Source organism: Nyctibius grandis, chromosome 3, assembly GCF_013368605.1.
Source record: "Nyctibius grandis isolate bNycGra1 chromosome 3, bNycGra1.pri, whole genome shotgun sequence".
Lineage (NCBI taxonomy): Eukaryota > Metazoa > Chordata > Aves > Nyctibiiformes > Nyctibiidae > Nyctibius > Nyctibius grandis.
In genome coordinates this window covers 5,623,716-5,644,779 of record NC_090660.1, presented here as the reverse complement: position 1 = coordinate 5,644,779, position 21,064 = coordinate 5,623,716, and the positions used below count along the sequence as shown (strand labels likewise).

General features: G+C 44.7%; 1 protein-coding gene across 6 annotated transcripts in view; it reads left to right on the top strand.

Annotated features, from left to right (window-relative positions):
* Positions 1-21,064, top strand: part of NFATC1 (nuclear factor of activated T cells 1) — a 116,338-nt gene that overhangs the window by 48,052 nt on the left and 47,222 nt on the right. For all 6 annotated transcript variants that reach the window (XM_068395911.1, XM_068395915.1, XM_068395913.1 and 3 more), the window contains exons 5-8: positions 1,137-1,309; positions 3,478-3,618; positions 19,532-19,587; positions 20,888-21,020. In XM_068395911.1, coding sequence (XP_068252012.1) covers positions 1,137-1,309; positions 3,478-3,618; positions 19,532-19,587; positions 20,888-21,020 — 503 coding nt within the window. The remainder of the gene's footprint in view (positions 1-1,136; positions 1,310-3,477; positions 3,619-19,531; positions 19,588-20,887; positions 21,021-21,064) is intronic.

The window sequence follows — 21,064 nt, the reverse complement described above, 5'->3', positions numbered from 1 at the left end:
TTCTTATGTTTTCACCTGCTAATATGCATTGTTGAGACGCTTTAATACGTTCATTAGTTTCTTTGATCGTATCAGCAGGGGCCTTTTTGTTATTCTGAAATCCATACTTTAAAAAAAATGTAGATCAAAACCGTGCTGCCATAGTTCTTGTTTGCAGTTTGCTTCATAAGAGAGCTTCAAAGGTCTGGAGGGGGAATTAAACTCTGTGAATGCAAAATAAAATTAAACTGTGCATATTCAATATATTAAAAATACATGCCAGAGACCAGTACCCAGAAGAAATTGCCATGTAGGCTTTGTAGTCGTGGCCAAAGCAGAGGTATTGTTGCAGTGGGTTTTTGAGTGCGTATGTTTATATATCTTTTGTTCTGGGAACTTCCTCTATTGAAATTTGCTTTGACAAAAATCCTGACTTGTAAACTCATCCAGGAGAAAACCAAAGTTAAAAAAAAAGGAGAGAGAGGTCAGAAATAGTAGTAGTTCTATCTGATGAAAAGCACATTTTTCCCTAATGTGAAGGGAGGACTCTGAGTCTAGTTTTTTTCATGCAGAGCTTCAGCTCAACGCTTAGCTCGGGAATATTTCCAACTCATTCAAATACAAACACATTGACAGTAGAACTGACCTCAGGGAGAGCTGTGCTCATTAATAAGCATTTTCAGGACTTTGCCCTAGAATAAAAATCATGTCAGATTTTTCTCCAAGTTAGCTGTAACAAGTGAAATTGTAAGTAACCTTGCCCTCTAGGTTAGTAACGCGTTGTGCACTACCGTCTCATGCCATTGACTTTTCTAGTCTCACTGTGTCTTTGGGCTTTGGTTGATCTGTAAGCACCATCCTTACAGGATGTGTTGGAAAGGAAGGATCTTTTAGATTTTCTTCCTCTGGGGACTGAAGTAACATCCTAAATTTGTGTGCTCAACAGCAGCCACTACCTGTTACTACAGAGAGCCCCAACTTGTGGATGCGAGTACTAGGCTTAACAAAGTCTGCCGTGTTCAGCCTGGTCATTGGGTCGTGTCTGACTCAGACTTTTTAAGAAGGTTGTACAGGAGAGAAGGAAGATACTGCACACTCGTGTCTTCCCGCAGTCTGCTTGAAATGAATTGAATTGCTCTGTGTTTCTTTTTGGATAGCATTGACTGTGCTGGGATATTAAAGCTCCGAAACTCTGACATTGAGCTGCGCAAGGGAGAGACGGACATCGGTCGGAAGAACACGCGTGTGCGGCTGGTCTTCAGGGTTCATATCCCACAGGCCAATGGCAGGACTCTCTCCTTGCAAGTAGCCTCCAACCCCATCGAGTGCTGTAAGTAGCAACAAACATCCTTCTCTTGCTGGGTATTGTGCCACCTCACAGGCAGTCTTTGTTCACTGACAAGCTGTTCATTGGTTTTGCTTTACCTGTCTAGTCAGTGAACCTTAATCTGCTTTCCAAAAGCATGTGGTTTATACTGAAGACAAAATACCTGTGTCTTAGAAAAAAATGTGTAGCTTTGTGCATTGGTTTCTATAAGAAAGAACATACTTAAAACAAAAGTAGAGTGCACTTAAACTAACAGTAGACCTGGGAGTGACAAGGCCTTTTTTTTTTTTGGTGACTCCCTATCATCCAGGTAACTGCTGTAGGAGTTTTGGAAAACAGCTATCGTGTCCTATTCACACTCTGTCTCCCCATCATAAAGCAAAAATCAGCAAACAAAACCCCAACCCCTTTGATGCGGAGCTAGCAGTATACTAGAGCTACCACGCTGGCACAAGCTGCCTGCGGCTTCAGAAAACCTTCAGAAACCAGGTTTCCGCGCTGGGGTCTCTTTGATTGAGCAGACTGCTTTTTATCAGATACACTGGGGCACCCGCCAAAGACACCCATATCGTTCTTGCTCCGTAAGCCTTGTCTGCCTCCCCCACACAAAACAAAACCTATTTGCTTCATGTGTTTTAACACTCCAGCGTAAGTGGTGGAAGTTGAATTTCAGTCTAACTGCTAATTTGGTCAGCTGGATGGACTGAAACAGTTTTTTAAGGTTTTATTGGATTCCACAAAGTGGATCTTTCTGATGCCAACAGAGTAGGGAGTAACTTAACGTCTGACAGGTACGTGGAGGGTGAGCTCTGGGAGTGGGGAGCAGAGAGGAGGGAGAGGGAGGCCTGACCATCCCATGTCCCATGCATGCTGGAGGGTTGTGTTTGCACTTGTCCCTGCATCAATGCCAGGCTGGAGTCCCACACAACTGTCTGGAAGGTCCTGGAGCATGGCAACATTTGAGCTCTTGAAGGCATGGTGCTTTTTCAGGGATCGTTAATAGAGAGGCTGCAGGAAAGAACATCCCTGCATTCCTCTTGCAAAAGCAGTGATATTGGTGACAGACTTTCAGACCAGTGCCAGTACTCCATCCTTTCGCTCAGGGTAGCACCACTGCTGCTCTGGTAGTCCGAGTCTGCAAGAGAGTCAAGTTGTAGGAAAGGGTAGTGCTATTAGACCAACAGTGATAGCTTCTCTCCTTCACAGTCATTCATTTAAATAAACAAATGAGCATTGGCAGTGGGAAGAGAGTTACATTAAGATAAGCCTATGTTATTTATGAAGAATAGCAGAGCCTCCTTACCTGTGGGAGGTAGACTGGCATAAAGCCCTTTCTTCTGTCCAGGATATATATGAGATGAACAATTTCCCCTTTGTTTCTTATTCAAGGGCAATTTCTAGCCTAACAGGCAAAGTAAAAAACATGTGAGGAGTCCTGAAAGAAGCAGAAAACAGGAGAAAAAATAAGTTGCTAGTGTTATTTCCAGTGCAGAATGTGGAATAAGCTGGTGCCAAAAACTTCATGCATCTCTTAGTGCATGTGACACCAGGAGGAACCATGTAATCTGGATAAAATGTCACGTCATCCCTTGAAACACAGCCATGCTTGCTCCGTGTCCCAGTTCGAGGGGGATACGATATGTGCCACGAGAATACCGGATTCTGTTTGCATGGATCCACGTGTGCTTTGGCACTCAGGTGCTGGTGGAAATACACTCTCTAAACTGTGAACTTCTGCTGGATCGTAAGGCCCATGGCTGCTGTTGCAAGACAGTTTGCAGAATTGACAATACAGTGTTTAGTGACTGAAGCACATTTTGGACACATGTTACAGATAACATAAGAGAAAATTCTTTTAAATAAATGAATTTCAATAAAAATATACTTTTTTTTTTTATATAGGACAGATCAAACTGAGTTTTAAAACAGCTTGTTCTTTGTGAGCCTTTTAAATCTCTACTGCTATGTTTGATAACCCTATTGTTTACGATCAAGGCACTTGAAAACCAACCATGTTTCCTGCAAACCTTCTGACCTTTCTTTGTTTCTATATCAAACTCAGGTTAGCTTATGAGGGTAAGCGTTAAGTTACTTACTAATGCAGTATTTAATTATTTTTGTGTGTGTGTTTGTGGTTGCTTTTTTTTTTTATCTTCTTTATAACTCTCCAGCTCAGAGATCTGCCCAAGAACTGCCTCTGGTGGAGAAGCAAAGTACTGACAGCTTTCCTGTTATTGGAGGGAAAAAAATGATACTGACTGGCCATAACTTTCTGCAAGACTCCAAAGTCATCTTTGTGGAGAAAGCACCAGGTATGTCTTTTCAATCTGAACTCCAGTCTCCCTTTTTTCTTCTGTTTTAAAATCTCTGCCGAATGATGAAAGCATAAATATGGTAATGACATTTTCTTCTGCATGTAATATGTTTTCCATGTCACTGGGCAAAGCTGTGAAAGTGATCTGAGCCATGCCTAATGCTGAGGTTTCACACTATTGGCAGGTGTAGTTACAGATAGACAATAGCGACATTGAAAGTCGAAGTTGGGCATTTGTTTTTGTAGCAAACCGCGGCTGTACTGAGTAGGACCTGTGAAAGGTGTTTGAAACCTCAGATGGCATGTCCCCATAAAGCCTGCAAGGTGGTGCATCGTGTTAAACCTTTCTGTGATTTGTGGAAGAGGGAGTGGTGTTGCTGGTGATGTGTATGTGCACGTGTGTCTCCTTCTGTGGCAGTCAAGACCCGTGGCATTTACAATCCGCTGGCTGAGGAGGACTTGCAGCACACATGCATTCATTCGAAGGAGATATTTTGGGTTTACCTTGAGGACCGGGGAAGGACTACCGCCAGCTCCCCCCTTGCACGGTGCTGCTTCTGCAGTGCATTGGTGCTGGGACTGGTCCTCCCAGGGAAGGCTCCCCGGCCAGGCTGAAGCAGAGCAAGCGGCATGGGGCGGGAGCTGGGGCTGGAGCAGGAGGTATCTGGAGGAGTGGTGGGGTGTCGGCAGGAGTGGTGGGTCACAGGGTGACGATGCATAACACATGTGAATGCTCCCGCAGCAAAAGGTGGTGGGAGTGGAGCTGTGAGTCAAAGTCAGGCTCTGAAACGAGATCGTTAAGGGTAGTTTTGAGTCTTGTTTTGGAAAGGGTTTCCGTGGCGCTGGCACAAGCTACGGATTCCTCAGCTGCCGGCTGAAACCCCCCCCTGAACTTTAAACTGTCTTGGGCGCTCCTCAGGCTGCCAGCGCTGGCTTTGATGCTGCGCCTGTTTAACCCTCCATGTCCACGAGGTTCCCGTGCCGTTCCCCTGCCCACGGCCGCTGCCAGCGGCGCAGGAAGCCGGGCCACGAGCAGGGGAGGCTCTGGAGGCAAAGACGTCTGAGTAGGCACGAGCTCAGCGGGCTCAGGGGAAGAGCAGAAAACTTCCCTGAAGTTCCCCGGCAGAGTCCTGGGTTGGTGAGGTTTAAGTCACCAAAGATGCACGTGGGACCAAGGTAACACCCCGGCTCCTCAGTGAGAGCCAGTCAGCACCGTTCCTGTGACCCCCAAGCGCCACGCGACGCGTGGTTGGGCTGTGACGGTGAGAGGAGCAGAACACCCTTCTTGTTTCTTAAGAAAGTTTAAAAAAAAAAGGAAAAAAGGTGGTATTGTGGTATTGCAATTAAAAAAACCCAGAACTGCTCGTTGTGTAGTGTGAGGAGAGGGAAGAACGTGACTGTCTATTTCATATTTAAACTTCCTTTGCAGCACAGAAGTGGGTTAGTGTGACATGTCAGGAGCAAAGTCCTCGATCTGTCTCATTACTGGAAGGAAACCATGTTAAAAGGTGCTTTCCTTCATACTTATTTTCTCTCCTCTTCCTTTATTGAGTTGGAAAAATTTTGAAGTATCGCGTCCCAAAGGATTATGATGGTGATGCTACTCGCCCACCAGCACGTACCACAGTGTGGATTTGGAGGCTGTCTCCCTTAGCATTAAGTACACCAAAAGCAGCATGTTCACTGTGTAGCCTTAAATTACAAAAATGCAAAATGGGGCCGGCCTTGTACTTCTTAACCAGACAAATACCTCCCTTGAGCAGAAGGAATTTAAGGCTACACAGAGACAGTATATAGAAAATAATTTATATAAATGACATTTTTTAAACATTGTGAGAGAGGACACAGCCTCAAGCTTTGCCAGGGGAGGTTCAGGTTGGACATTAGGAAGCATTTCTTCTCAGAAAGGGTCATTAGACATTGGAAGGGGCTGCCCAGGGAGGTGGTGGAGTCACCATCTCTGGATGTGTTTAAGAAAAGGCTGGATATGGCACTTAGTGCCATGGTCTAGTTGCCATGGTGGTGTCAGGGCAATGGTTGGACTCGATGATCCCAGGGGTCTCTTCCAACCTGACTGATTGATTGATTCTGTGATTCTATGAAGGAGTGTACTGCTGCACACTGGGTGTGCTGATGAGGAAGAGAGTTATCAAAAGGCCTTGCCTGTCACCCTGAAACTCCTTGGGTGCATGGGTTGGCAGGATGAACCAGTGCAGGAGTGTCTCTTCAATATGAAAGCACCACCGGAGATCCTCCTGCACTCTTACCCCTGACAGGGAGTGGGGGGCAGCGCGGCAGGAGTCAGTCAGTGAGCTGCTATCATTAAAGAGTCATCAAGATCATTTAGTTTTAGTAGTCTCACGGTAGATTTGTTGTGGTTGCAGGGCGGTGCTGCCTTGTGGAGGTACGCTGCAGGGGCCGAGCCTTTAAAGCTGAGAGTGTTCAGCATCTCCAGGAGCTGCAATCGTGTCACTAGGAATTGTGGCACATAAAAAGAAAAGTTGCCGGATTATCTGGGCTAAGCAATTTCTAGGGCTTCTGCGATGAGTTGCATGCTACGTTGCCTAACAGCTCGATGCATTGGAAACAAACAAGCGCGATGCATCGTTGTCTTAGTGGCAAACTGCTCCGGCTCAGTTTTTGAGCAGAGTCGCTGTATTTAATGTCAAATGGACAAGCATTACCAGCCTTCACTTTTGAAAATCAACACGCGGTGTTTCTTTCCCTTTCAGCTCTTGCACGTCTATGAAAGTAGGTCAAGAGAGGCAACAGCAGCATAGTTTCTCTTTCTCTTAGAAAGCTGGTTACGAACTTTTGTGATTAGCTGGAGGCATTCATTAGTTTTGCTGCTGTTGCCGCTTTTGTTTTTGAATTAGAAATGTTAATCACGTTCCTAGTGGGTAGCAGCCAAACGCAGCTATTACAAAGCGATAGATCACAGGAATCATTGCACTCACAAAGAGAACGTATCTTTTGTATAAAATTTAAATATTATACTACATGAGCTCATGTCTTCAGTCCTCACTCGGGCAGAGTCCCCAAGCCGGGAGGCAGTCTCCAAGAGCTCGTCTAATTCGTGCTAGTCTGCATACTTAATTGGTTAACGCAAAGAGTTTGAGAACACTTTTTATTTGCCCTTTCTTTTTTTCCCCTTCTGTCTGAATCATTTCTTTAAGTCTGCCTAGTGCACTGTGGTCCGCTGAATGTTTTTCCACGAATGAGTCCCAAGCTCTCCGTCTTCAGGGCTAGCCCTCAGCTGTTGTAGTCTCTGGAGGAATGGCATTATCCTGGCCTCCTTGCGTGGGGAGTCTGTCTGAGCAGTGACTCATACAAGAGGGAATCCCTGAAGAATGATCAAATCAATCCTTCAGCAGGGGAGGCAGTGGCTTGGTGCTTTCAGCTTAACCCCTTACTGGCTGCTTTTTAGCCAAGAAGCATATGAATCAGAGCAAAATATAGTTCGCAGCCCTGCGACTGCGTCTCGCAGAGGAGGAACGAGGCAGCCAAGGGATGAAAGCGCACTGAAAGGACTGTGGGAGGAGTGCTGTAAGGACCTCCTCTGAAAGGAGAACCCCTCACGGTGTGGTCCAGCACTCAGGCAGAAGGCACCCCTTTGGATACATAATGAGTCTTTTCAGAAGTGGACTAAAATTCACTCGAGCCTTTTAGAGTACCATAAAAAGTTCTCATGTGTTGAAATGAGTCCTTATTTTACGGGATTATGGTCAATGTTTTATTGCTTGCACATCAGACCATATTTTCCAGTGATGAACGATGGTATAAAACAACTGTCCAAGAAGCCTAGCGGTAGTGAAAATGTGAATGCCGAATGTGCTTTGAGAGGTTCAGTCTTTTAAATTCAGAATTTCCTTAGACTGGGGAGTCTCACAATGACTTTGTCTTTTATCTTCTTTCACTTTCTGTCTCTCTTTGTAGTCATGCTTTTTCTTCCTGAGTTTCAAAAGGGTCTTGTGAGTCTGTGTGTCATGGTTGTTGGGTGCTAGGTTTAGGACGTCCAATACCAATCTGGTTTTCATCAGAATTAGTACTTCTAAAATATAAAAAAGTCTGCAACTCTTACTGGTGAGGGCCCTCGATGTCTGTATGCTGGTATTTGCTGTGGAGGCAAGGTGTGCATTTTAGTTACAAAAGTGGATGAAATGAAGTTGATGTTTGTTAGCTATGGGAGGAGGTGTTTGGCTAGGAGGGACAAAATGTTTCCTGTCTAACACTCACATCTGCAAGAGCATGGATTGTGATCTGGAATTATAAGAAAGGGCACTGATTTATTTACTTACCTTTTTAAAACTTGTTATTTAATTTCCAGATTTTAAATGTACCAGACAACAAAAATCTTGAGGGAAGTCCAGAAAACGTAGCGGTGTTTGGAGAATATGTTTTAAGGACTATATATCTTTCAGCTGCCTTTTTTCGTAACAACTTCTGCAAACATTGTGTATTTGTTTTCAAAGCTAGTTTTTTGAAGGTTATATGAGTTACTGAACACAAAGCAGCACAAAAGCCTAACAGAAGTGACCAGATTGCTCGCTCCTAGTATATCAGATTATGATTAGTGATCTATAAAACTTGAGTGCAGTGGAAAAATCCTAGTTTCTCTTCACTCAGTTCACAGAATGTTTCCTGTAACTGATGAGTGAAAGCTCACTTATGAGACATAAAGCCAATATCCCAAGCACCAAAGCACAGTAAAGTTATGGGTATGTCTTCCTGGCACGTTCTAGGACATTGCAGAGTTGCCCAAGGTGTTTTGGGATTTAGAGTCTTGCGCTAAGATCTGAAAGAGTTAATTTACCCCCAAAATTTCTCCTTGCTCAAAAATTGCTCCTTACTCCTGTAGCTCGAATGGTTTTGGCACTGTAACTAGCTCAAGTATTTCTGGACTTTATGGATTTGGCCAAGTCTAGACATACCTAAGAGATCAGGTTAAACTGACTGAAATCTTCATTATTAGCGAATTGTGATCTATGGGAAGAAATGGATATTTGATGTATTATTATTAATTATCATTCAGTTCAGTTTCCACGAGTTAAGTTAGAGCTCCAAGTCCATTCCTTTGGTTTTGTGTTTAGTGACCAGAGCTCAAGGCAAGAGTTTTAAAGAGCGAAAAGGCAGAAATGTAACACCCAACTTCACTACAGGATTAGTTTCTCAAACAACACTGACTTTGAAATTCTGATTCTGGGCTGTTAATATTGAGGGTCATTTTTTCCTAGTCAAAGGCCTTCATTTGAGCTTCCTTCTGACAAATGCCCCTCCCTGAAGATGCGTCACTCTCTTTGATGGACATTAATAGTGTTCACAATTTGTAACGCTGTATCTCTGAGTAACTCCAGGCTTATGGACTTCAGTGGTTTTGAACACGTTGTTAATTACTCAGCCTTCAAATCAGCAGTGATCCTAGCACCTACACACTCTGTAATCTAACTGCATAATATCCTCAGCTATTGTGCCCAAAGCCTTTGAAACTCAAGTTCCTGAAAGACAGAGAAAGAAACAGCACCTAAGCAACATTTCCTCCAGGGATTTTTCTCTTTTTGAATATTTTCAAACAGTTAAAAGAGTTTTTCAGCTTTAGTTATTGCTTCAAACTGTTCATTCTGCTGTTGTTCTTACTTTGTTAAATGGATTTTTCTGTCAAAACTGTTCCTCTTCCCTGCTGGAACAGGTTTTGCTCTTAGAACATGAAGGCGCTGACGTGGCATGGTAATAGTTATACTCAGGCAGATGAAAGATAGCTGGGTGAAATCACAAAATTTTTTGGTGTATATGCCAAAGGAAATCACGCTTTTCTGTAAATATTTCAGATGGGAAAACTTACAGTTTGCCTCCCATTAGACCTGTGGTCAGGCTTGGTCAGCCGAATGTTTGCACAAAGTAAATGTGATATGGAAAAGAAGGAAGCTGGATGAATTTAACTGTCCACTCAAGCATTTCACAGGTTTTTTGTTCCTCTCAAATTTCACTGTCTCTGGAAAAGATTGGAATCAATCAGTTGCTGCTTTAAGGTACAAATGTCAGTCTGAGAAATTCAGTTCTGTTTCCCGTATGTTGTGTGAGCAAAAGTTACCTTGTAATATGGCAGGTAACTCAAGTGTAGTATTTTAGCTTCAGGAGAACTTATAAAAAGTTGTGGAAAATGATATGTTGACGAAACATTTGAGTGGCATGTGGATGGAACGGATGCGTTGGAGAAGCGTGTGGGCTTTTTGGTTTGACTCAGCTACACTTTGGAGCTCAGGGTTCGGAGTCTGTTTTGACGTGATGTGATGTGATGGGGAGACGGGTGACCTGAGTCTTGGCAGAGCTCCCATTTCGTAAAAGATCTTACATTCTCAGAGATCTTTCCATTGCTCTTTCCATTGCCAGTAGCAGTCACAGTTTGGGGGGCAACTAGCCAAAAAGGGGTCATGTTTCACACTGGTAATCATACTGTAGCTCACATAATAAATAAGCAAGTGGCAAAACTCCCTTTCCCCCTCTAGTCAGATGGACAGATACTACATAATTTTGTCTTTATCTGTCTGTTTATCCAAGTTCAGGACACACGTTCCAGTTGGCAGTGAGCGGTTGCACGCTGACTCATGCGCAGTGAGGTTAAAAAATTCTGGAAAGGAGATAAACTGGAAACTTCAAAGGCATACAAGTTGGGAGCACGGAGTTCACGTGAAGGTCACTTGAACCTATTTCCTAGAGATGTATTGATAGCTGAAGGGGTTTCTGGCCAGTGCCCAGAAATAGATATCCTTGGGCAAATAGTGTCATCAAATGGTGGAGTCATTTGATGGTGGAACCCTTTCACGCGCACGCAGGAGCAGTGATGTAGTTTGCAGGAAATGTCAGCACGTTTCAGTTTTTCCTGGCTGTTTAGTCTAGGGAATGGCGAAGACAGAGCGGGACAGCAGCCATACGCATGAGATGGTATCAGCAGCAACAAGCCTCATCCAAGGTGTTGCTCTCACAGTGAAGAATGAGATCAATCAATCACAGATACTTACTGTGGACAACAGAGAAATAAAGAATAACCATATGGTCTCTAGTTAAAAGTCACTTGTCTGAGTAATCCTGTAAATTTGTAATTATTACAGAGACTATGACTGAACGCTTGAAGTTTATTCTTTCATGTCTTTGCCAGACTAAGTGACTTCAAGCAGCTATATCTGTGCAATCAAAGCTTTGTCTCTGAACTTTTATAACTAGCACAAGATTTCAGATAGTTTTTACTGTTACTGTTCCAGTAGGACCCTCTGTCCAAACACAGAGAAATTCACAGCCCTTACCAGAAAGCTGAGAGTCTAATGAAGCAATCACTGGCTAAAGACAGTAGAGGAAAGGAGTGTGGTGGGTTGACTTTGGCTGGCTGCCAGGTACCCACCAAGCTGCTCTCTCACCCCCCCTCCTCAACAGGACAGGGGGGAGAAAATAAGATGAAAAAGCTCATAGGTCAAGATAAAGACAGGCAGATTGCTTACCAGTTACTGTCACAGGCAAAACAGACTCTGCTTGGGGAAAATAATTTATTGCCAATTAAAAATAGAGTAGGATAGTGTGAACCAAAGGCAAAACTAAAAGCCACCTTTACCCCCCTCCTCCCTTCCCAAGCTCAACTTCACTCCTTCATTCCCAACTTCTACCTCCTACCCCCGAGTGGCACAAGGTGATGGCAAATGGGGGCTGCGATCAGTCCATAACATCTCCTCTCCGCTGCTCCTTCCTCCCTACTCTGTTCCTCTGTTCCAGCGTTAGTCGCTCCCATGGGAGATGGTCCTTCATGAACTGCTCCAGTATGGGTCCTTTCCATTAGGTTCAGTCTTTCAGGAACAGACAGCTGCAGCATGGGTCCCCCATGGCCACAGTTCCTGCCAGAAAACCTATTTCTGCATGAGCTCCTCTTCACAAGCTGCAGCTCCTGGCAGGAGCCTGCTCCAGGAGTGTGGGCTCTGCACAGGCTGCAGGGTGGATATCTGCTCTGGTGTGGTTGTCTCCATGAGCTGCAGGGGGACGACCTGCTTCATCATGGTCTCCTCCATGGGCTGTAGGGGAATCTCTGCTCAGGTGCCTGGAGCACCTTCTCCCCTCCTTCTTCACTGATCTTGGTGTCTGCAGGGTTGTCGCTCTCACATGTTCTCACTCCTCTCTCCTCACAGCTGCTGCGCAGCATTTTTTGCCCCTTCTTAAATACATTGTCAGAGAGGCGCCACCAGCTTTGCTGATGGGCTCAGCTTTGACCAGTTGCTGGTTCATCTTGGAGCTGGCTGGAGCTGTCTCTGTCTGACATGGGAGCAGCTTCTGGCATCTGCTTACAGCGGCCACCCCTGCAGCCCCACTGCTGCCAAAACCTTGCCACATAAACCCGTACAAGGGGATACCTCCAAACTACTTACTTTTTGGACGGATCATCTACACATCTTTTGGAAAAGCACAACTCCTTGTCTCCCTTTTACTTCCCTGACATCATTAAGAGTTGGTTCATGTCTCAGGTGGGCATAACAGGAAAAGTGGGGAGAGCTGAGGGAAGAGGAGCATGTTCCTTTTAGGTTTATTGAGGGAGTAAGATTACAGCTTCAAGAGCAATGTGGAAGAAAGTACAATGACATTTAAGAGAGGAATAGAGAGATAAGACATTTCCAAGATGTGCCTTGTTGCAGGGAAGCTGATGTCAAGGCAGATAATCAGAGGAGAGGAGGAGGGACCTCTAAGATTGAGCCCAACCTTCTTGGACAAGAGAAACAAGAAAAGGGACATGAGGGGGACAGTGAGATGGAAAAAATAAAATGCCATTCAAAAGCTTACTGTTTAGAGTTTGCTAAAAAGTTATGAGGGGTTGCCATAATTGGATGTCTCTGGAAGATGAGAAGTTGTGGCCATATAGATAAAATGAAGAGTTTGTGTCTTAATAATCAAGAAGGAAGAACTGGAAACATTTGGACCAAACTTACATCTTAAGATGAGAAATAAGTAGGAGTAGCTATAGTACAGGTGGTGGTGTTGGCATCAAGCACAGAAGAAGCAGAGGAAAAGAACTGTTCATGGAAGGAAAATTTGGAACTTGGTTTAAACTGGCTGTGAGGTTTGTTACTCCAATAGTCTCTGAAAAATATGAGACAGATTAGACTGAAGAAGATGGACCAGGAATATTTTACTCAGTTTCAGCTGCAAAGTCACAGGTTCAGCTTACTAGAGGTTCCCAGAAGAAAGTAGAATTGTGAAGACAAGGAGATGACATGAATGTAACCAAAGACAGAGCAAAGTATTGTCATGACTGCTGGTGGGTGGGTGTGCTGGGTGTGCTTGGTTCAACCTGCCTGCTCTAGAGAGATTTTGCAGGGATGTCAAGCTGCAGTTTTACTTGGAAGTTGAGTGTCTAAGACCTGGAATTACTGGGAGTTATTAAATCAAACCCTCAGACCAATGGTAATTTGAATAGGGGGAGGTGCCAGAGAGCACAAATTGCATAACCAGCTTTCATTCTGCTGAAAATAGGAGCTGGCAGGTCATTCCAATGGTTTTGGCTCAAAATGAACCCCGACCACTCAGTTGTCAGCACAGCGCCTCCTTTTAATTACCTGGACTAAAATTACTGTTCATTTGCAAACACTTGAACTCAGAATAATTAAATCTGTTAGACATACTGTGGTAACAGCAGCTAAAAAGGCTCACCGTTTAGGCAAAGTGAGTCTCTCAGCTTTTGGCTTGCCCAGCTGAGCAACCAGAGAGGAAGCGCATGTCTGGCACAGGTGCCAAAGTACTGTAAGATACAGTTTGTACTGGGTTTTTATCACCTAGTTTCTGCGTGACTTTTTTATTGTGAATTTAAGGTAAAAAAGAGAGAAAAAGTTACTTGAGAGCATCATATGCATGGCAGACCCACCTAAGTCTACATAATATTCAGCTCAATACTGCAAAAATGTGTAGCTGACGGAATGGACAAAATCCATATGCTGCAAAAATGCTTATGAGGAGACACAAACAAATATAGCAGCTTTGATGTGGAAATACAAATAGGTCAGTTATGCATGAACCCTGCCGCGCATGGACTGATGCATGCCAGAAGACATGCCAGGGACAGAGAGCAAAGCTATGGGGGAAGTCTCTGTAGCAGGACAGTAGGCTGTGAGGAGGGCAGAGAAAAACAGCTGGGGTCTTCCTGGCAAGGAAGAGGGAAATAAAGTAGGCGAAAATCAGACCAGCTGTGTGGTCTTACAGCAAAAGTCGTGGAAGAGCAAAGGGGAGATCAGGGTGGCCAGAGAGGCAGAGGGGGACGAGGTGCCAGGCAGCAGGGAGGCAGTGGCAGGAGGTGGAGCTGCTCTGCAGGTGGCTCTGGGCACATGCATGACCAGGAGGCATCTCCCTCCTCCCAGAGCCCTAAGAGATGGCAAATCTCAGGAAGGTGAAGTGCCACTGAGGTGGTCAAAAGAAAGGTCCTGGCTGCTTACATTGCAGATACTTATTTGCTGCTCCCTCTACATTTCTGAATGTTTTCTTGCTGACTTCGTGCTCCATCTTCCCTGTACATCCCATGGCAGACTGCTTGGCCGGTGTTGGTTCATCCTTTACAGCCCGTCCCTTGTAAATGTCTTTAAAACATACACCAGTGTGCAAACACAGGCATAGACTCCCACCCACAGATTATTGGGCTTGCTGGTGTCCAGCCGGGGAAATGTTGTTCACAGCAAGACACCTAGAAGACCAGCCTAGAAAAGTGCCCCGTCTCTTGTGGCATCCCCGGATCTGAAAGGCTGCTGCCTCTGCAGTGAAATCTGGCACTAGTACACCCATGCCAGTGCATATCCACCGGCAAGTGAGACGGCACCAGTGGGTCGTGCCCAGGACTGGCATGGGGAGTGCTCTCCTCCAAGCCATGGAGCTGCCTCTTCGCCTCTCTCATTGCCAGCCCAGGCGCAGACCCGGCCCAACCTGCCCTGCACCTGGAAGCTGATAGCATCTCTGCACAAAACTGGATGACTCTTAAGTCTGAATGATGAGACTTTGCCTAAGTCTTCATGCTCTTCTCTGGCTGGAAACCCATCCTTTCCTTCCGGACCTGTTCACAGATCAGTTGTCTCAGCGCCGTGAGTGTACTTCCCAAAAAAAAGGAGTTGGGGTGTAAATTGAAGACTTGCAAATCCTTCACTCCTAAGGGATTTGAATATGCATTAACAGGGCGAAATAGGAAGGTAGACAACCTTTGCAGAGCACCTCAGAATTACGCTGTATAATCATTCTGCATTGCATCTATGCCCTGCCTGTTGTGGACATGTTAAAGTAATCTGGGATATAATATAGGTATTATTGTTTAGGGTAATCTCACAACACATTAATCAAGTAGTGGGTTCCTTTGGGAGGGTAGAGCTAATTTCACCGTCTTTCTTGCAATATATGAATGTAAATACAGATTTACAGTCCAGACAGCACAGTCAAACTGTTGAGCTGCAAGCTGGAAAAATATAAAATGTACACTGTGTACAGGCAGTGAAATCCTAGATAATGTCTGTTCCTCTCGTATCTCAAGTGAACCCAGGGCTACTAAAGAATAGAGACTGTTTTAACCTCCTGTGGTAAAGTGAAATCACTTAAATATATCTGAATGCTCCCATTATGCCCATTTCATATAGGCAAGGTTTAAGTGGTTGACAGATGTTGTACCCTTCTGATTTTCCAGGCTTGGGGGTTTTTTGGTACTGTTTATTTTCCCCTTTCTGCCATCCATAGGTCTGTAATGAAAGTTATGCTGGTGGTTTGGCCATTGTGAGCTTGCGAACTCCTGGCACTATGTTTTCAGTTCCCTGGGGTACAAAGGTAAACCCAACCCTGGAAACCCTGGGGAATCTGTCCTGATGGGCAGCGAGGAGGGGAAGACAGTAGAAAAATTTCTTTGGAAAGTCTTTGCATCTCTTTGTGTTGCTCTTCCATGAAGGAAATCCATATGTTGTGGTCTGCTAGGCTTTATATGTGAATAACTGATACCGCTAGATTTACACGACTACTTTTTAGCACTGCTGCTGTGTTAAAACAGGCCTCTACAGTGCCTTTTTATGTGGAAATCTTGTAGCTGGGTGTGGTGGGGAAGCCGTTCAGTGACTCATACTGCAGGGAATTCCCTGATGAATTAGAGTATTTTTACTTCTGGACTTGTGCGCAGTTTCCTTTAGCGCAGGAGCGAGCAGCTGATAAGAGCAGACTACAAAGACCCATTCACCGTTCTGCTGCCGCGTATTAAAACGGGGTGTTTATGCTTTGCAAAGCTGAAAATCCACCCCACGTAACGCAGTAGGTTCACGATATTTTCGTCATTAACAATCCCAGGTGCTCTGAGTGTCACAGCGCCGAAAGAAAAAGGCTGAAGGGTCTGGTGGTGAAGTGCACCCGAAGCAGGGATGGCTATAAATAACAGCGAGCGGTCTGTAAATGTTAGGCTTCCTGACAAAACCCGGTGTCTTCAGCTGGCGGCCCTGCTGATGGCCACCTGTCAGTGCAGTGCCGAGCCTGGGCACAGTCGGAGAGCCCGTGCGAAACGGGGGTTTCTCACTCCCCCGGCACTGCAGCACTCCTGTGCTGCCTCTTCGGAGGAGGAGGGATTCAAGGGTCCTTCTTCCAGCCCTTGGCATGGGTCCCCAGGTGAAGCCTTGGCTCCCGAGGAGCAAGGCACGCCACCGGGGACTCTGTAGGGCTTTTGCCCTGTGGTTCTGTGCGCGGATGTTTCGTTTTTATTTCCCTTTTGAAAAAAAAAAAAACACACAAAATAAAACAAATCTTGTATAATACTTTGACACAACTTTTTAGCTATATATATATTTCTGTTCAAAATATTGCACTTTAAATCTTAAAAATGCCAAAACAAAGCCAGGCATTTGGTTTGGAGAAGACGCTTCTTATTACTTGGTAAAAGTAAATAGCGAAATGAAAGGGAATGAAATGCGACCTTTGGAAAAGCCGTTTTCTCCCTTCTCCCTTTTCCTCCCTGCCTCCTCCTCTCCTTCCTCTCCTGCCTCCGTCTCCCCCCCCTCCCTGTATAACAACTGCCCATTTGGGTACGGTAATTCCAGAGAGTAAACTTTAACGGGAATGCCTGAAATGTGTCTGCTTCAGCTTTGTGTTATGTCTGTAATTTGAATTATTTGCATTTTGGAAAGGTATAAATTGCTCTGGTGTACTTTGGTTGGCCGGCATCCAGGAGGGAGTTGCCTCGGGCCCCGAACCAGGCGGGCTGCTGCAGATGTGGCAGCCGTACAATGGAAACTTTTGTGGTCGAGCAGCCCTCGCTCCTCCAGCACACGCTGACGGGAGGCGGCATCCCGCCTGCTCGCCAGGGTCCCCGCCGTATGGGCACTGGGAACAAAACCGTTTTCTCCGGTGCGGGCAGATTGTTGTGATGCTTCGGGCTCCCACAAACCATTCCGGAGCCATTATTCCTTTCTCTTTCTTTTTTTTTTTTTTTTTTTTTTTTCAAATTTCAGCTGAACTGTATAAACCTGCAAAACATGTTTACTGTAAGAGGTTGACGTAGTGGTCTAAGGTTTCCCTCCTGGAGCTGGTCCCAGTCCGTGGGCGTTGAGATTTCCCTCTTGGTTCACCAGACGTAATATGAGCAATTGTCTTTTTTTTTTTTTTTTTTTTTTGGTATCTGCTTCATAACAACTTTTCCTCCCTGTGTTTTTCTTAAATGAAATGTCACTAGCTGTTAATGAGTTGTCTGTTCCCTACTTCTTCCCTCTCTCTCCCTTCGCCTCAGTCACTGAACTGTGATGGTCTGGACAGTCTAAAGGGAATTTCTTGGAGCGAAACCCATATTGTTCTTATTAGCTTCCAAAGACGAGCCACGGCTCTGGATTTTTATTTTCGTAATAGTTTAGATTACAGCATTTAAAATATTTCTGAACAAACTCTCTTTGTCATCATAAAAATTTCAAAAGCGCATAAAGGCAGTGCTGCATGAAGTAATTGAAAGATTAGCTAGAGATGGAGTCATTTTGAATTTTACTGTAGTATTGGCAGGAAATAAAAATCAGAAACCTGAATCAGATCATTCGTCTTGCAAAGCAGAAATTAAACATAGCAAAAAACCTGAACTTCTGGTAATGCGTTTACAAAAGCAAATTGAACACGTTAACTACTAGTCTGGATGTCTGTAGATGTAAAAAAAAAACCACCGACAAACCCCTTAGAAAGTAGAAGTTCCTAGACTTTGCAAAATGTGTGATAGTGTCGGTGTTGTGTTACTTTTACAACTGATTGAATTCATTGCGGGGGAGGGAAGGGAGGGCTACAGGGGGCTCCAAAGGGATGGGGCGGGAGATAAAGGAGGCTGCTCCCAGACAAGGGATGTGTCCTGGCTTGCCGAATTTCGGTCAGGTTTTTTCTGCTGACAGCTTGGGGGAGGCATCTGTTGGATAAATTGTGAGGTGATCGCCAGTCCTCCCGAGAAGTCTGCTTCAATTCTGGCGCTCTCAAAAGGCATCGTTAAGGAGACTTGAGCACGGTCTGGCTGCTCCTTCTCTCCCCGCAGCCGAACGTGGCAGTCCCAATTAAAGGGATTCCTTTTCCAGCGTCACAGTTTAAAATGTAGGAAGAATCTAAGGGTAGATCCGCTAATTGTTTCCTACAGAAAGACCTGCCAAATCCACTGTGCTATTTGTGCTGCAGCTTTCACGTTGCACTTCTTTCCATACATTAAAAAGAAAGGGTTTCTGGACGTTAAAACAATCGCCAGGGCTATTCCCTTCGCAGCATTCCTTTCACAGTAGGACAGCTGTACACAAAAATATTATTTACAGACATTTGTAATAAATCAGGCAGTTCTAAATGCGTCACCTCCATTCTGGCCATGAAAGCGAAGAGAGAAGAAAAAGCGCATTCACTCTTTTACCTTGCCGAGAGCTGTTTTTCTAAGGCAGGCCCACGTCTATGTGATGAAGTTCAAAATAGCTAATATTTGCATTTGCATGTCCCGATGCTGCAATAAATATACAAAAGAGATGACATAAAGTCTCATTTTCCCTTTCATTCTGGTGACATCTGACAACGGTGGGACTCATGAAGCTGCATGTGTTCCTGCTGCCCAACTTAGACAGCAGTCTGCTTGTGGCCTTCCGTACACGTTTGTGTTTTTCTGGGCCTGCAGGATGGAAACCTTATGTTTTGTATTATTTTTCTAATTTCTTTGCTGTTGAGTGTTGAAGCCGCAAGGAAGAAAAAAAAAAACCTGTTATTGACCAGTGACTTCTGTATCAGTGAGGCGCAGGAAAAATGACCAGACAAAACCAATTTCTTCCAAAAGATGGGTCCCCAGAAAAAAGTGATAGCTGTGGCTTAAATCTATGTTTGCTTGAAAACAGAAATACAGTAAATTAGGAGGACCCAACACACCACTAGAAGCAGCTCCAGAAAACTGTAGGTGGGACTAGGTTCAGCAGCAGAAGTATGACAGGCCAGACTATGAGTATTTTAAAATGAAATGCTGCATGGCTGAGGAGCTTCCTTAATACTGCTTGTTTTGTTTTGTTTTGATTAATATTAATGTTGAATATGACTTACTGCATAGGTAGTGATCAAAAGGCCTCATAGGTGGCAGTGTTTTTGTCTGAAAGTTTGGGAAACTAAGGTGTAGAACAGTTGCATATTTTGTCCAAACTAGCGGCAGAATAAGCTCCCAGTGGCTTTCCCCCATCATGCCCTGGATTGTGGTTCCCCCCTTCAAAAAAGCCAAGTGGACTCCCACTGTGGGTTACCCAGATGGACTTTTGGTTGGGCAACGCTTGGCCAATGCATTTTGAGAGCTGGTTTTCATATATGCAGTGCCCCTTCAAAGAGATGTTTTTGCAAAAGTCATTCTTTTGTAGGCTTGGGAGAGGAAAAAAGGATGGAACTAGATATCTTTTTCTTTTGTCTTTTAGATGGTCACCATGTGTGGGAAATGGAAGCCAAAACCGACAAAGAAATGTGCAAGCCAGTAAGTCTGCCTTAAATATTTTAACATCAAGATGAAAAATATATATTGCCTTCTCCAGCACTGTTACTAAAGAGGGATTTCCAAGGCTTTGGCACTGTGTCTCCCCACTGAAACAGAACAAGTACTTAGGCCTCCCCTCCTGGAAATCTTTCTTTAATTGGAGCATGGGGTAAAAAAGCCTTCGTTGGAAGCTATCCCGAAAATAGGAGAGACCATTTGGAAAATATTTTTTCATTGTCCAGGATGGGCCAGCCCTGTCTGCTATCTTCTGTCTTGCTGGGTCAGTTCTTCCCCCTGCTCCCAAAGCAATTTCTGATCATTTTCCTTGGCTTTCGTCTACTGTCGGCAGAAGAAATGTGAGTCCCCTCACAGGAGACCAGCCCCACGGTTGGAGAAGTGGGGCTCCCTCAGCCATGACTATAAGTGGGAAGTATGGCCACTATTCCACCTCTGTAGGAATATGCCACAGTTTGTTAGCTGCAAACCTGCTGGAGACATGCAGGCAAACAATTTAAAGACCTCAGCTGAATGCAGGCCAAATGCTAAGACGACCGTTCCCTTTTATTCTTTCAAAAAGTGCCAAGGGAGGTTTTGATGGTCATAACAGATTTCACTGTGCATTTGTGTAAGCTGATGCCCTAGCAGCTAAGTTGTTCCTTAGTCCTGTGCTGGAGCATTTGATTTCTGACAGTGGAAGATCATCTACATGCTCTCCAGCCCTTCTTCCTGTAGCGCTAGATGCTCTTGCAAGATATCCCATCCACAGAAACTAGCATGCTTAAAACTTCCCGAGTTGTTATATGAAAAAACATTTCACTGTGGCAAATGGAAATATTTGAATAATCATATGCCTGTCCTAATTCTCCTTTCAAAGGAAGTTGTGTTAGGGTGAGATATACTGGGGGTGACCTGCCAGCCGAGTGGTTGTGCTTTCCCCTGCTGATTTAGAGACCAGGATTTGATGGTGGTCCCAGGTTCTTGTCAGAGGCAGGAGGGACAGAGCCTTGTCCATACACAGTATTGTATTTGCTTTCCAAAGGGAAGAGGTGAAGGCTAGTGATTTTGTAAAGACCTGTGCCATGCTAAAATCTTATTTCCCTGCTTCTGGAGTCCTTGGCACGGAGGACGCTGGGGGTGGTGGGAGGCCATCCCTACCCACAAAGCCCACCAGTTCCCCTGCAGAGAGTGTGTTCCTCCTTGTGAGCCCTGGCGCCTCCTTCGCAGGGTTAACATGTGAATACTGTTGTACAGCTCGACTGCCTTAGTCACGTGATGACTTTCTGATTTGTTGCTTTTGCAGAATTCGTTGGTGGTTGAGATACCACCTTTCCGCAATCAGAGAATTACCAGCCCTGTTCAGGTCAACTTCTATGTCTGCAACGGAAAGAGAAAGAGAAGCCAGTATCAGCTTTTCACCTATCTTCCTGCTAATGGTAACAAAATATATTCCTTATCTCTGATAGTAAAAATGAGAGAT